This window comes from Lygodium microphyllum, chromosome 19 (genome assembly GCF_053477565.2).
Source record: "Lygodium microphyllum isolate KBCC chromosome 19, Lygodium_microphyllum_v1.1.10, whole genome shotgun sequence".
Classification (NCBI taxonomy): domain Eukaryota; kingdom Viridiplantae; phylum Streptophyta; class Polypodiopsida; order Schizaeales; family Lygodiaceae; genus Lygodium; species Lygodium microphyllum.
Genome location: NC_141153.1, coordinates 87,367,396 through 87,384,904, shown reverse-complemented (window position 1 = coordinate 87,384,904; position 17,509 = coordinate 87,367,396). Strand labels below are relative to the sequence as shown.

General features: G+C 40.8%; 1 protein-coding gene across 1 annotated transcript in view; it reads left to right on the top strand.

Annotated features, from left to right (window-relative positions):
- The window catches only part of LOC148020128 (uncharacterized), a 60,622-nt gene extending 57,316 nt beyond the window's left edge, over nt 1-3,306 (top strand). Inside the window, exons 2-6 of the mRNA XM_087700413.1 lie at nt 295-916; nt 1,200-1,504; nt 1,602-1,682; nt 1,778-2,265; nt 2,399-3,306. Of these exons, the coding sequence (XP_087556539.1) occupies nt 366-916; nt 1,200-1,504; nt 1,602-1,682; nt 1,778-2,265; nt 2,399-2,782 (1,809 nt within the window). The 5' untranslated portion in view covers nt 295-365 and the 3' untranslated portion in view covers nt 2,783-3,306. The remainder of the gene's footprint in view (nt 1-294; nt 917-1,199; nt 1,505-1,601; nt 1,683-1,777; nt 2,266-2,398) is intronic.
- Nucleotides 3,307-17,509: the final 14,203 nt, after the last annotated feature.

The window sequence follows — 17,509 nt, the reverse complement described above, 5'->3', positions numbered from 1 at the left end:
CTAGAATTTAAGCAAGTTCAACTGAGGAACATATCTGATTGAAACTAAGTTGTCTATTCAATGTATTTTTTGCCTTGTTTGGTGCTTAATGAGCGAAACTTGTTAAAGATGAGAGCAATCCTTGATGGTGGTGAGTCTGTTTTTAAAGACAAGTTAATGATTTTAATCACTGCAAGCTAATGCATGTACACAACTTTATGGATTTCAATATGTACTTGGTGAAGGTGGGGTTCCAGAAGTACAGTTTAATTTTAAAATTTTCTTACCGTTACTAATAAGAATTGGAAACTGCAGGAAGAGTTTGTGCTCATTCAGTACAATGCCTTGAAAGTTTATGCATATGTAAAGCAAGGCAAGAGTTTGAAATGCTGCAAGTAATGCTATGTGGAGGCCAGAGTTGCCTGGACAAGCTATCCACACACACGAACAGAGTTCTCTGTATCTTGATTGGCTCCAATGCTAAGAAAACTGACCCTTGGCATCCATTTATACTGAAAGGAGTTTGTGGTTATGCTCTCATTGGAAATACCAGGATAATGCATCCAAATGAACTTACACCTAAAATGGAATCTGATGAGCGAGATTCTCCCCAGATGTTGGCAATGAAAAGTGAATCCATTGAAGCGATCGTGAAGGAGGAGAAAGATGTGAGTGACATGGTTGTGATCCCTGTACAAATATCAGCTGGTGAGAAGAGTATGGAAGAGGAAATAATGGTTGATATAATGGAAACTGCACTCGTAGAGGATGTCAGGTTAGATCCAGAGGATCAAGCAACAGAATGCTCCAGCTCATTTGGTGCATCTCAGGATGATCTCACTGCACAAGAAGATCGCGGATCTGAGGTGGAGTCACTTCTCCGTAATGGCAGTGATGCTGATGTGCTTATGGAAGGGACTGTTGTTCATCATAAAAGGTACTTTATGTGCACCTTTTTACTATTAGCTCATGTAGATGATCTTAATCTTTAGCTATTGTGCAGCTTACACAGTGCTTTTTCTTTGTGTGTAATATTGTAATTAGTTCTAACTGCTGTGAGACGGTGCAAGATGTAGATAAAAAAATTGTATTGTGCATTTTTTCAGAAAGAGGAGGGCTCTGGGTAAAGTCTTCTGCATTTTTTCAACATTGCTTCGTTATGTTGTGAAATAGTGCAAGGTGTGGACTTTAAACAGGATAGCTTTTCGTGCATTTTGCAGAAAGAAGAGGCCTTTGAATAACGAGTGGAAAACCTACAGACAAGGAATTGCGTGGCGATGTCGTTGGCTTGAACTGCGCGTCAAGGAACTGCAGGCAAAATTCACCAAGTATAATCAATTTCTTACATCTGCTAAAGCTCACAAGGATCACCTAGTGGAGCCACAAGCTGATTCCACAGCAAGAGCCTTTAAATTTGTCCATTCACAACATAATCGTGCTCTTCGTCGCCAACGGAGAAGAAAGGCTGAGGACAGTGCTGATTTGAAGTTACGCATGTCAAAACATCCATTGTTTTCAAGATATGGTAAGAGAATGGGCTCATGCAAACTTCTTTTGGTATCTTGTTGTTGTGAAAGAGCTTGATTGTGATAACATGTTGGTTTATGCTCACTGCTTTACAGAAAAGAAAAAGCAGCATAACCGTGAAGGCTTGTCATCTGCAGAACATACTAATGATGATGAGAATGAGGGGATGCTAGAGGGTAGGTTCATTCATTTTGACCTGACCACCTGTAATTCAAGCAGGAGATCTCTTTTTGTGCATATGATTTATTGAAACTGTTCCCTTGTCTTTCAGTTGATGACTTGAATGAGGATGACGAGTTTGGAGTTGCATTTATGAGTGAAGAAGATTCAATGGAGCAGCTATTGTGGCACATTGAAGCATTGCAAATGCATGTGTTAAAGCTAAAGAATCACCTCAGGAGAGGTGGCTTAATGCAGAAGAGTACACCAAAGGTTTGGTCTAGTGATGCTCCTTCACCTTCATCACAAGACCTGGGTCGTATATCTCTCCTGGAGGGTCCAGGGGTCCTGTGGGGCTCTTCACAGTTGCATATGTCTGGTTGGTCCGGAGCTTGGCCCATTTTGCATGGGCCAAAAGTTAAGGCCAGCATACCCATTGCTCGAAGGCGAAACAGTGAGTATGACACTGACAGTGTGATCATGCCTGATCATGTGACAGTCAATTATGTTGAGCCTGCAAGGCATGCATTTATTGAAGCTTCTCATTGGCGAGTCTTGAAAGATGGAGCCATGCCAGATGGTGAAAGCTCCTCTAATGAGGTGAGCTTCAAGTAAAAAGAGAATATAGTCTCATTAATTTTGTTGTGCTTGGTGCTCAATCCTACGAATTTCGTTTGACATTATCATTGGAAAACTGAGGGATAATCTAGTTTGGGCTTGAATTGCCTTGCAGGACACAGATGATGAACCTTACAAAAGGCCCTCTGAAATGCAAGTGAATGGGACACTGTATGAGGACTCTCCGTCGTGTAAAATTGAGGCATTAATATATGACAAGGAAACTCCTATGGATGGAGCTGATGTGTTAAATGAAGCTCCTGAGAAAAGGGTTGATATGACCACTGAGGGAATACTCGCAATGAATGAGGCAAAACTTTCCATGGGCTTAAGCTCTCTTCTAAGACGGAAAAGGCTGAAAAGAAAGTCAAGGGATGTTGCATCTGTTGCGGACACTATAGAACAATTACTGAATGAGTCATGCTCGCAGCCAGTAGAAGGATGTTTGCAGGGGCATCCTAAACCTAAAATGGATGATGGGGATTCTGATTTTAAATGAGAGTTTCACATCATCTCAGCAGCAAGTATACATTCTTTTAGTGTATCAAGACACTCTTATACATCTTCAGTTACTGGGTTAGATGAAACTGCTTGTAAGATGAGGCCAACTTCTTGTGTTTCAAGAAGACCTCTTGTATTCTAAAGCAAATTCCTGTCAGTGTACTGTGTTATGCAAACAGCTTATAAAATCATGGCAAGCTGTTTCTCTATCCAGTGGGACCACTCTAAATTAGTCCATATGAGGGAGTTCTACTTAGTTTAGTAGAGGTATGTTGTTGCCAGTATAGTGACATGATTTTATGAAATGAGAGTGGAATCTCTCTGGCCTGCTGTGTTTATGGTAGTCGCTGAATTCGAGCTTTAATTTGTGCCAGTGTTAGCACGAACGAAGGAACTACTTTCTGACCTGTCTGATTCTCCTCCTATGAGTTTTTGCTCTAGCCTGATCATATTGCTTTGAAAAAAAGGTGGCTGCTTCCATGCAATTATTCCATCTTGTCACTACATTCCCTTTAAATAAAATCTTCTCCCATGCTTCCTGTATACCCTGCTGGTACTTCTTTTCTGCCAAAAAAGATAGTGTTGAGCTTAAATGATGGCAGGCCCAAAAATGTTGATCTCACCGCAATCATCCTCCAAGTGATCATAATAGGGACATGGTCAGAATCCACCACTTCTGCTAATAACGAATACCTCATCTCAGAGGACATCACTCTCCTCTTCCACGTGTGTAGAACCTATCTAATCTAGCTCCTCTCCATGTATGGTCTCTCTATGTTTATTGTGCCATGTAGCATTCTGTGGGCTCCTTCCCACCAAATTGATGATGTCCACCATCCCTGCACCAACAGTAAGAGCTCTGATTCTTTCCTCTTCAGTCATACATTCTGAACAATGTGATCTATCCTCCACATCCTCCATCATATTCCAGTCGTCACATGTGAGAGTTTTATCTCTGTGTGGGTTATCTGCCATTCATCTGCAACACCTTGCTCGGCTAGCTGAAGAGTTAGGGGCATAAACTAACACAATCTCTAACACCTCCCCATCCACTACCAACTCCACACCCAATATTGCGGCTTGATCAAATACCATAACTGCAGATGGTTGAAACATCTCCCTTGCAATGACCATTGTTCCTCCTCTACCCCTTTCACTTGCACTAGGAAAAATCTGATATCCCATATCTTGAAAATGGAAACTAATACCTATACCTGTCTTCACTTCGTGAGGGCAAAGCAATTCGGGTTTGTACCTCTTGAGGATGCCACACACAGCATGCTGTTTCTGCTCTGCACAGAGCCCATGAACATTCTAGCTGATACAGGTAAGCTTTCTTGTGGCTCTATTCATGGCACAACTAGATGTTAGAATCAAGTTCCCCAAAGGAGCATAGAGATTGGTGAAGACTTGTTGTCTCTGTGGTAACTTCTTGAGCGAAACCTTCTCAGAAATATTCTTGGGGCCTTTGACGTTCTTTCCTCAAACAAACCCCTCTTCTACAAGTTCAGGCCAAGCATTTTCTTTGTTAGAAAGCATCTCTTTGCCTTTCATGGCAGATACTTTTTCGAGTTCAGTAGCAATACTCCTAACTTCATTCTCATACACTGAATGGAGATTTGGAAATGAAACCCACGCTGGACACTCTGAGAGAAGGAAGTTTCTAGGGCAAACCCCGTTGACCATGGCAGGCAAATCCCTCTCAGTCTCTGTGATCCCAAGAGAACTTGGTAAAATCCTTTAACCGGAAACTTATGAGAGACCAGCGAACAATGGGCTTGAAAGAAACGTGTGCAGAAACCATCTGCCAAACTCATCATCTGTGGGCACACGCCCCATGAAATAAAATAGCACTCCTGAAGTTGCCAAGTCATAATATCTGGAGCAAAATGCTTCAATCGGTAGCTTGACCTGCGCCTTTCGGACCTTCTTCTCCTTCGTGCATAGTGTCCTATGCTTTTTCTCATTGACCTTCTGCATGTCTGCAACCACAGCTTCCGCCACGCCACCTTCTAGAAGTCCATAGCTTTCTCCTTGGCATGAGACACATAGCTACGTAGGTCCATAGAACTCTCACTTGTCCTCGAGGCCTTAGCAGCCAACCCCTGGCTCATCATCCCCTACCCTCTTGCCTTGCATGGAGGAGGGAAGGCGAGCTAGCTAGCTATGGCGCTGCCCTAACAATGCACATGGTCGCTATTATGAATCGTGAACTCCTATATTGCGAAGTTCTATTTGCTCATACCGGAAACTTTCATGCCCATTATGTGTTTTCTACATAGTTGCCTTTCATATCAACTGCATAAATTAAGTCTAACCATGAAAAGTGGGTACAAACCAGCGTTTGGGGATAAAACCTTGAAAGAAGCTTATTAGTACATGTCATGATGAAATGTGCATGTTTGTATAGGTTTGCACCTTAGAATTCCCCCCACAAATTTTGACAATGAAATTGTTAAAGGTTGCACATTTCCTCCACAAATTTTGAGAATGAAAATCACAAATCTTGCTTGCAAGGTGGTTATCAAATTCAAAGAGGTTAGAGGATTCTTTAAAAGTGATTATCAATTTTGTGATTGACCCGTTAGTTCATGATATGAATAAGATATTCCAAAGAGATGCATATGTTTTCATTTCCTCACCATATAGTAACCATCCTCACTAACCCAAATTGGTTTGGACCCCTCCAATAGCCACTCATGTTTAAAAGGTTCTTTTGATTCCTTCAAGAGCATTGCATTGAAATCAATGATTATCAATCTACCCTTGGTTGTAGGAACATCACTTGGAAGCTTACTTTCCACGACAGACTCCTTTTCGAGTCACTAGGCTCTTAGGGCTACAAAACAAGTTAACAAATTAGGTATGTGCAGAAGACTAAACAAATAGCTAAACTCAAAAGTGGCTAAGTTGTATATTATCTTCACTTGGTCTTTGCTAATTTACAGGAACCATAGTTGGCTCCCTTCTCCATCTAGTTCCCCCTTCTGCTCTCTAGAGACATAAATCGTAGTGGGCTCCTTCTCTCCTTCCAACTCCCCCTTTAGTTCTCTAGAGAGACAGGAACCGTAGCAGGATTCTCCTCTCCTTCCAGCTCCCCCTTTTGCTCTTCACAAACAACAGGCTCAATGGGTGTTTGCGCATGCATTTCCATGTCAGCTGGGTCATTGCGTACTTTACGTTCCCCAAGCACCTCTTTCTTGATATCATCAGAGTTTTGTCCAAGGCCCTTTGGGTCCTTGTTTACAGCATGGTTATCTGCGTACACCATATTAGCCCCGCAATTTACAAAATTCAGCAAGATGACCCATAGAAAAAGAGGAAAAGAAAAAGGCAGACAATATGAGAAAGAAGAACTCTCCTCAATATATCCCTTGTGTGTCCAACTCTTGGCCGCTTTTGGGATGATTCGATGCTTGTATCCAGCTTTTACACAAGTGTCGTTTGTCATGAGAGTGGGAGTGAAACACAAAGGGTGGTACTAATGGTGGCTGTAGACTAGCATGAAAGAACCCACCACATAGGCAGAGTCTAAAGACTCCCCACAAGCAGTGCAAGTCCCCAAAATATGGATTGTGTTGTCTTTATCCACAACTTGGGGGTTATGGCATACTGCAATTTTGACTCTATCAATCGAAAGTGGGTGTACATGTTACATATTTCAAATATGTAAGTTTTGAGATATTTTCCAAGAAGCAAACATAAGTTTTATATATGAATAGATTACACATTACATGTACTATTGAGCAGTTAGTGAAAAAGGCTGCTTAGTGTAGTGCTGTGCACTTGTGAAAGGTTGTAGAAACTTGCTTGCTGTTTTGTACCATTTTTATAATAATATTAGAGAACAGTGGAAACCCCATCATTGAGAAGTTGGATAAGAATAACTATCCATCGTGGAAGTTTCATGTGACGAACTTCCTTATTGAAAAATGTCTTTATGAGTTCATTTCAGGTGAAGAAAAAGAGCCAGAGCTGAGTAACCCTACGACTACGGATGAATTAAAGGCGTGGAAATAATAGAATGCAAATGACAAAAAGGTAATGTGTTAGCTATTTGCAATCATTGATAATACTATGTTGGGACATATAAGGAATGCAAAAACTTCACATGCAACTTGAATAATTTTTGAGAACATGTTTCAAGTAAATACAAAGGCACATGAGATTCAACTCAAGAAAAAGTTGAATACTTCGAAGAAAGGAAAAATGTTTGTCAATAAGTATGTTTTGAAGGTGAGGAGCATTGCAAGTGCTTTGGTACTGATTGATACAATGCTTGATGATGATGATTTGGTTTCATCTAGCTTGGGAGGTCTTAATAATGAGAAGGCTTGGAAATCATTTATCACTTCTATATATGTACGGAATTCATTTTAAAATTTTGATGAGTTGATCTCTCTCATCATTACCAAAGAGATCAATATGTAGGGTGACTCATTTAAAAGAAATGGTGAACATGTCCAAACATTTTACTCAAGTTTAGAAAGGGGACATGACAGATCCTTTTCAAAAAGGCCATGGAATGGAACATGCTGGTGATAAACCAACAAAGCAAGTTAAATCAACAATTCAATGAAATGTAGGTTTCAAGAGGCCATGGAAACTTTAGAGGAAGGGGGAGCTCTAGAGGAAGAGGTGGATGGCAGAATAGAGATTTTGACAATTTTGGTATTGTTTGTCATTATTGTGGCAAAACTAATCATATTGTAGTCCATTGCTATGCTAAGAAAGATGATATTTAAAGTGGTAAATTGCAGCAAGGAAACTATGCATCGTCTTCACGATAGAATGAAGACAAAAATGAGTGTCTGTTTATTATGCAACATATGATGAATGCTATTACAAGAAAGTGACACATGATGATGTATGGTATGTCAATTCAGGTGCATCTAATCATATGACTAGTCATGCTAAATGGTTTAGAGAGATGTAGGATTTACAAAATTCAGGTTCTATCAGATGTATTACTTGTGCCATCAACCACAAAGAATTTAGTATTTGTTGGCCAAATGGTAGAGCAAGGGTTGCAGGTTCAATTTAATGCAAAAAGTTATTTTGTAGAAGACTTTAATGATAAGTACAAGCTGGTCACAAAGGAAGTAGAGTTTGCTGCATATTCACTTGCCGCTGGAATTGTTACAATGAATGCTGCTACGTATATTGAAGGAAAAGGAGTGGTTGCAGACATTGAAATATGACATAAATATATCAGACATGTAAATGTACAAAGACTAAAATTAATGCAATCCAAAGGATTAGTTATAGGGTCACATGCTTTTAGAGTTGCAAAATTTCACAAAGTGTGTGAAACATGTTAGTTTGGTAAGCATATAAGATAACCTTTTTCACATGACAGAGATGTGAACAGAAATATACTTGATATTGTGCATATAGATGTTTGGGGGTGTACATAGAACATATCTCTTGGTAGTAGCAAATACTTTGTCACATTTATTGATGATTGGTCAAGGAAGCTGTGGGTATATTTCATGAAGAAAAATAGTGATGTATTTGAGCACTTTAAAACTTTCAAGGCTGTTGTTGAAACAGAAATAGGCTTGAAAGTTACGTTCTTGAGATCAGATGGAGGGGCAGAGTGCCTCTCTAATGAGTTTAGTACCTTCTTGAGGTCTCATGGGATAAAGAGAGTTTATTTGTAGGTATACCACCCCACAACAAAATGGAGTTATAGAAAGAAAAAATAGGCATGTTGTAGAAGTTACATGGGCATTGACGGCTGAAAAGAATATGCCAAATCATTTTTGATCTGAAGCTATTCATATTGTTGTCTGTATTATGAATAGAACTCCCATAGTTGTAGCTCATGGGATGATCCCCGAAGAATGCTTTATAGGCAATAAACTTGATGTGTCACAGATGAGCTACAAAAGAAGCTTGATCCAAAGGTTGAAAAATATATTTTTATTGGATACTCTTTAGGAGTAGAAAGGGTATTGTTGTTATAACTCTGTCACACAGGTGAGTTCAGAGTGAGTAGATATGTTATTTTTTATGAGATCAACATTTGGAATGCAACTAGTGGTGATGCATTGGATGACGATGATGATCATGTTACTTATGTGCAAAAAGAAAAGCAACAATCACAGTGCCTTAGTGAACCAAAAACATCATCTGATATTATATTTACAGTAGTGAGCCCTTGGTTGGGAGACTAAGGAGTAGCCCCACATCTTTAGGTGGATCTACAAGCATTGTAGGTAAAGACAAAGAAAAGAAGAGTGTCAAATGGTAATGATACATCTACTAGTCATTTGGTATTTGATGGAGATTCTAATGGTTCATAGAGTTTAGATGATGAGCTTGGTATTCCTTTAGTCAAGACACCATGTGTATGGAGAGCACATAGTAACGTAAAGGCTTCATTAATTAATCCAGTGGTATGCAGGTCTACCAAGATCAAATACCATATCAAAATATTTGGTTTTGAAGGTTATGAAACTTACCATTATGCTTATATGATAAAGGTAGTTGAGGATGTTGAGCTCACTTTTTTTGAGGATGTTGTTGGTCATGCTCATTGGGATGTAGCAATGGATGAGAAGATGACTGCATTAGAAGCTAATAAAACTTGGGATCTGGTATCCTTGCCTAAGGGTAAGAAAGCTATTGGCTATAAGTGGGTTTACAAAATCAAGCATATTACAGATGGTCCGATGAGTAGATATAAGGCTAGATTGGCTGTAAAAGGCTATGCTCAAAGATATGGCATAGATTATGAAGAAACATTCAACTCAGGTGTTAGGATGGCAACTGTTAGATGTGTGATTTTGCTTTGGCAGCCTTCAAAGGTTGGAATTTGCAGAAAATGGGGTTAAGAATGTCTTCTTGCATGATGAATTGCAAGAAGAGGTGTATATGGAGTAGCCACTAGGTTATGAGGATTTAGAGCATTCCACATATGTGTTAAAGTTAAAGAAAGTGCTCTATATCTTGGCATTCTTTCAATGTTGCTGCTTAAACACTGAGAGCCATATTCCCCAACGAATAATGGCTTGAATCCTCCGCTTGAACTCTAATAGCATGAAGCTTCACACCTTCAGTTGACACAAAAGATGTTAGGAAGCAAAACCCTCTGTGCAACAATCCTCACTAAGCTGGAAGAATAGACCATCGAGTACAAAGAATAGACCAATTAGAATAAGAATTGTAGGAAGCCCAATCATCGCATGGACATTTGATAGTCTAATCACATGGGTAGCCATGTTTGATCTGTGCGAGCCTCAAAGCCCTATCATCGCATGGACGTTTGAGTTGACAATCTAATTGCATGGATAGTTGTATCTCCATGTGAGCTTCACTCTGTGTTACATGGGTTTCTTTGAAGGCATAAAAAGAGATACAAAACTCCCTCCAAGAGTGCAAAAAAGAACCAAAAGGCAAGACTAAAAACGGGTGTAATCCCTATGAAGTAAAATCAAATATTAGATGCCATAAAGGTTTGTCATGTCCTTAAAAGACCAAAGTATTTCTATCCAACCAAATACGCTAGAGGTATACTCCCCTAATCCATGTCCTTTGTGGAGCTGGGAGGTTGTTTGTGCATCAATAGCTGGAGTAGATCCTTTTGCTCACCCACCACTTATGCCATCACCATACCACAGCTCAACACATTATGTCCTCCCCTTGACTTTGTTTTTGATAATATCCTATAACGGTGCCATGATCCCTTTCTCTATTTCTTTGCCTGTGGCTCTTTGTGGCATTGCGTTGGTGCTTGGAACAACATCCATGGGGTGCACTGGCTTGGAGTCATTGCAGCTCCCTCGGGACGCATTGCAACTAGTATTCTCTGCCCCATGAGAGAGAGAGAGAGAGAGAGAGAGAGAGAGAGAGAGAGAGAGAGAGAGAGAGAGAGAGAGAGAGAGAGAGAGAGAGAGAGAGAGAGAGAGAGAGAGAGAGAGAGAGAGAGAGAGAGAGAGAGAGAGAGAGAGAGAGAGAGAGAGAGAGAGAGAGAGAGAGAGTCCTTATCTCGACCCCTCCCTCTCAGTCTCACCATGTCCACAATTAGTTGCAGTGGCCATTAGTAGGGGACCATGGTACTTTAATCCTTAAGTTTAAATATTTAATCCTTCCATTTATTTCCAAACAAAAAAAAATCTTCTAACCAATGGGGCTGTAGCATAGTGGTTGGTGCATGGGTTGAGTTTCACCAAAGCACAATCGTTGAGCGACTAAAAATTGGTTCATCCTACACACAATACACCAAAGGCATGTGGTTTTGTGCCACCAAACCGTTCTTTCGGCTTGGCACTTTCTTTGTCTATCATTTATTGCTGAAGAACTTTGAAGATATCACATGCACCACCTTCAATACATTGTCATTGTATAGAAACTGCCATTCGATAACTCTCTTAAAATCTTCCCTCTCCATTTTTAAGACTCTTTCCGCGGATTTTAAACCACATCAACATTGTGAGTGTGCATCACTGCTTGTAACTCGATTGCAAACATGGGTGGCTGTAAATATCTATACCATCTCCATATTGATCTAGAAGAAGGGTACAAACCCATTTGTTAGAGAAACTAGGTGTCTGTCAACACATCGAGTGCGGTTGAGGCAATGAGATCAGCGGGCGGGTGAAAAGAATATCGATCTATGGACTGATGACAAGTTGTATCACACGTGAATCCCATAATGAGAAGCACCCCTTCATTCTCATTGTGTTCCTCATTTGCTGAGGTTTGTTGGGGATGGTAGGCAAGGGCTTCTAGCTTACACACATAATCTAGTAGGACATTCAAACATATTCAAGTGGCAAAACTAGTGGTTACTCCAAGAAAGAGCTACAATGATGAAACAATTGGAAGGGAGCCAAGAAAAAATAGGAAGGCTCGAAACCTAGCTACTTGCAACAAGGCGGAAGGAAACGAAGCTCAAGAGGCATAGAAGTTTGAAGAATATCAAGGCTCTCAATCTTGGAAGCAGAGGTTGCAGGAGAAGAATAGCACCAATACGGTAACAATTGGTCACTCGCCTTGAACTACTTGTATTATTTCTCGCTATGACGTTGTTGTTATAATCGACATGGCCATTCTCCATCTAGACAAAGCAATGAGGAACGTGGAGAAAGCATTTGAAACTTACAATAACATCATTCCTCCCAAATCTATAAGGAGCATATCGATCGAGAGAAGAGGTTTAAGAAGGCCAAGGAGTAGTGCATTAAAAACTTCTTGTAAGGGTCTTGCCTAGACAAAGAGGACATCCAAAGCACCCTAGACAGGGTGGGGATTAGTAGACAAAGCTACACCCATCTCTTTAAAGTTATGCAAGAGACATTGAAGAAGAAAAGGATCAAGGGGTCTTTGCTTCTAATGCCATCTTTAATTCAACAAACAAGATGTAGCATCAACCAACGAGTCTTGGAAGTCCTTGGCGAGCCCTTTCACATCGTAGAGAGCTATCCTGGAAAGAAGAGAGTGCTAAAATATGATAATTGTAATAATATATTCTTTGATCTGAGGACATTATAAAGAGCAATGATCAGGTTTTACATGCTAGAACACGCAAAAGTAACTTGTGTTTCCATTTTTGTTATCAAGTTGGATGAAATTGAGATTGGGAAGGGCAAGAAAATGGAGAGAGTTTCTATCACCTTGATGAATAGGGATTTTCAACCACGCACTGAGGGGGGTGAAGGCTCAGAGGGCTTAGTGCACTTTAGCATGCAAGTAGAGTGAGACATCTGGTGGTTGGGAGCATTTTAGGTTGACATGAAAGATTTTCACTTGTTGGACTCCGTGTTTTGTTGAGATTTACAATCACACCCAATGTGGCCTCTTTGTATGAGGCAGTTCTAGGCTTAGGACATGGCTTAGGACATGCAGGCAGACTGAATCCCATATGCATAGAAAGGGAAATTGCTACCCATCTACAACTATAAAGCATTGTACTTGACTACCACTTTAACATATGATGAATGCAATATCATGATGCTTTACCATTTCAGTTAGTGTCTTGGTCATTGTCAGTCTTATACACAAGATTGTGTTTATGAGTCCAAGTCTCAACCTTGGAACCTAATTCACTTGTATAACAGGTCAAGTCTTGTCTATGTCATCATGAACTCACTCTTTCTCTTCCAACCTCCATAGCTTCCGCCTCAAGCCATGTTTTAGATCCATGCTATTACATGGTATCAGAGACATGGTGAGCATGGCATACATCAATTTAGATCAGTAAAACCCCATTCCAGCCTCTCTCCAACTTTGCTCATCAGCTCAAGTCCAACTAATGAGTTCATTTTCTTACTCTATCTTCACCAACCTTCCATGGCAGCCATAGCTAGGTAGTACCAACCTTGCTTGGAGCTCTTATATCTCCACATCCAGGTAGTATCTCCTCACGCTTCCTTCTAATAACTTGTTCCCCACATCAGGGCGCTTCTTCGTGTCACATGCAACCTCGACATTAGGTTTCATGTGGCCCAACATTGTGAATATTTCGGCCTGCTACTCAGAATTGCGCCGGCCCTGTTCATACTCATCTCGTTCTCTGTTCATGTTGCGATTTAGGGGCATTGATAGCCCATGAAGTAACCTTCATTTCTATAAAAAAAGTTTTGGAAATGATGCATTAGAGCTCCTGCAATCTATGAAAAACCAGGCTGCCCTACAAATCCTAACTATGACTGCCATAGCCAAGAACTCAAAGCTTTATCTTTTCATTATTTTCTCTTTCTTGACACTCAACACTCAAGCGTCTTACCATTCAGATCTGAAGGTTTAGCAAGCTTAACTTTAAGAGAAGATTTGGATTTTGAAGGACAGAAGCACTCAAGTTCAACAAGAGTGCAAACAACAATCATCATAGTATCCCTTGATACTACATACAAAGTGTGCCTTCACACTACTGTCTTGTGTCCTTCGACACACTCAAGATCAGCTCATTGCAGGTTACTCTTGGCCTTTTTAAGCTGATCCTCACTAATGAGAGTACCAAGCATGAAGAATTTTAAATGGATATCTTGTTCGAAGAGCAGCATTACTCTTGTTGCTCATTTCAAGCACATAGAAGATGTGCTTGTCTTACATGTAGCAGGGAATGATGGAGTCGTGAGCATTCAAGTGCTATCACTCTTGTTGCTCATTTCAAGTACATAGAAGATGTGCTTGTCTTACATGCAGCAGGGAGTGATAGAGTCGTGAGCATTCAAGTGCTATCACTATTTGAAAAAATACTCCTACCTTGGAGAAAGTACAAGAGTTTGAAGTCATTTCCATTGCCTCAAAGATGATACCTTTGCTTGAGGGGGACATGGACATTAAGACTAATATAACTAATGCAAGCAAAGTCAATAAAGAAGAAGACCAGGAGAACCTAGAAGAAGAGGACCAAAAGATCAAAGCGGTAGACATTGAAGCTGCAAGCAAAGTGAAGAACAAGTATAAGATCAAGATGGACTACATTGACAAGAAGACTTGCAATGAATTAAATATCTACATCAAAAGAAATGCTGAAAACTGCAAGGGCCTGACGGTCCTTGACCCAATTTTCTACTAGACTTTTTTCAGCCTTGTAATGCCTACCCCAAATGCCTTTATCATAAGCTTGTAAACTCCTTATGTAGCCACGTACTACAGTCTTTGTGCACTTTGTGAGGGCCCTATTATAGCCTCTAGATGACCATCATGTTTGTGGTACCCACAGTTAGCCTTTTCTACGACAGCCTCTGGTGTTTTGCCATGTCTATGGTGTGTCCACACTTTGCAGGTGTTGCTTTGATGGGACCTAAAATGGGCCGGCACTGGCTATGGCACTAGCCGGACCTCATGCATACGACAGACAACCCCACCACATGGCCTCGCAGGCCAGGAGCGTCTAAAACTCACTTTGCACTAAATGCTTATGACGATTTTGCGTTTGTATCCAATATGTAGTCCAATGTTCACCTTCCCTTCTCCTCAGAGGGAGATCCCATAACATATAGGTATAATACCTCGTAATACATACATAGGGAAGCACCTCTTGGCTGATTGCCGCGGCTCCACTGCGACTCTCCTACACCTCGGGGATTGGCCCCAAGATGCATCGCTAACACATATAACATTTGCACAAACTCCACTCTTTCATAATTCAGCGTTCCAGGAGATTTTGATTTGCCTCACAAAACTTTTCCAATGGAAGCACCCGTCTAAATCTACAGCTTGGGTTTCCTGTCCTTTCAGCGTTGGTCAAAGTTTATCAAACAAGTGCAGTGCATTCCAGGAGATACCACATGGCATGCTTGATGCAAGGTGTACGAAAATTGTGCATCTATGATTAAAAAACCAGCCATGTGAGGTGCGGAAAACAACCATTTCATGAATTTTAACTAAGCGTTACGTGCTGCACTGCTTTAGGGACTAGCACCGAAACTTATGTGCTACTAGTCGCCTATATTTAATTATGGAACAATCCCTAAATTCTATGCATAAAGAGAGAAATCAGAATTTGTATATTTTTAGCAATTAGATCGTCGCACAAACTTCATCCCCCCCCTCACCGTTTAAGTGTTGCTGCGATGCATAGGTGTAAATGGTTGTTTTCTATCATTTTTGTATGTAAAAAGCAATAAACACGGACTATAACACAAAGGACAAGGCCAAACTGAGGCTTGACCTCATGCTTTAACCTTGCCAAACATTCACATACATAAATCTTATTTTTTCATATTTTTTGAGTGCAAAAATCCAAATTTTCTTTATTTTTGCTATTTATTATGCATGAAAATTAGGTATTTTTTGATTTATTTGTATTGGCTTATTGTTTTGACTGAAAATTAACATTTTCTTTGAGTTTATCCCATTTCCATCCCTTTTCTCCAACTAAAAAAAAAAACAACCACTAATTTCAATTGAAAATGACATTTTACGGGTTTTAAAGAATTAATAATGGCTCTAAATCATTAGGGGTTCTATGTTTCTGTAATTATAGCCCTAAAAAATGATGTAAACAAGGTTCAAACAAAATTTCGTTGCTTATGAACAACATTTGGACCATGAAACAACAAAACAATCAAATTTCTTTGTAAAGTTGAAGCATACCGCGTGTCTTGTGTGTTGTAGGTTTTTTAATGATTATTTTGAGCAGCCCACGGACCAACCAGCAACCATTCTTCAGTGCTGAACCTCTTTCCTCAGCCTCCTCTTCATCTACTGTTGGAGTTCCCATTTCTTGTCTCTCTCTTTCTTGCTCTTGCTCTCCCGCCATAGCTCGCGTGCAAGCTTCGATCCTTCTCACCTTTCAACTGGTATCAGAGCTTGGCATTCTCTTGCTCGAGCTCGACTCGGTGCTTCCCGACCTTCGCATCGACTCGCTTCACGCATTGGGTCTCCATCCCGGCAGCCATATCCGATCTCCCCGAGCTCCCGTCACTCCCCGGCTTCCCGAGCACCTTCCCAGCCTATTGAGGCACCTTCAAGGCATTGATACTGAGGTATTTGATCATTCTTTCAGGGTTTTATTTCAGTCTACAGGTTGCAAACAGCAAAGGCAGCCATGGCTTCAAACCCTTGAAGCTTATTCCCCTCATATTGTGCCTTACACCTATCAAGGCTCAAAGAGGCTTGTCATAGGCCTTTGATAGGCCCTTCTTGAGCCCCCCATTACCCCCTTTTCAGCCCATGTGGAGCAGCAGCAAGTTCAGCACCAACAGGGCAGATTGTATCATTTTTTTCCAGGCTGTGAGCACTCATCTACTTCAGCTCCACACTTGGCCATTGCTTCTTGCTCTCTACCTTGATCAAGAGGGCTATAGACTTCATGTTTGATGTCATTCAAGCTTTGGGCATTGGTCTTGATCATTCGGGGCTGATTTCTTCAGATTTGGGACTGTCATAAACTGTCATAACAGGCTAAAAACAGGGCAGGACCATTGGCATTAGCATTTGTTGCTTATACTCCATTCCGGTTGTGCTATTTGATGCCCGTATGTGGTCTACATGATGCCTAGTGCCTTGGGAATGTATGCACATGATTATGCCATGATTTTGGCTTGAAATATTGGCTGATTTGGGACTGTTATTAACTGTTATACAGTGCTGGAAACAGGGCAGCCACACTTGGCATTGGCATTTGATGCTTATACTCTACTCCGGTTACCTTGTTTGATGCCCGTATGCGGTCTACTTCCTACCCGGATGTATTGGGGATGTATGCATTTGGTTTGACCATGATTTTGGCTTGAATTCGGGGCTGAAATCTACTGTTTAGAACAGTAAATACATGCTGGAATAACAGTGGGCTGAAGGTACTTTACATGCTTTGGCACTTACCTACCGATACCGGATGTATGCTTTGAGCTTTGGCATGATGTCTCTGACATTTGGGGACGACTTGGAGCATATGTATGAGATTATGGGATGCTTTTGAGCTTCGCATTAGCTCCGTCTTCACTGGCATTTGGACCAACTTGGCATGCTCGTGGACCGCCTATGCCTCATGTCTCTGCTTGACAGTTAGGCTTTTGCATTACATGCTTTGGTTCGTGACATATGCTATTTGGTTCGTGTATGCCATACCGACATTTGGAGCTTGGATTTGGATGTATTTGAGCATTCCCGGCTTACTTGATCACTGATCTTGGTTGCTATTTGGATGTCATTGAGTTGACCGAGAGCTTATTTGGGCTTATGTATTGCTTCATGGTTAATACGACCGGTGCTTCATGTATGTCATGCTCTCTTGGATGCGCTTGATGCATTGACAGGGTCACTTATC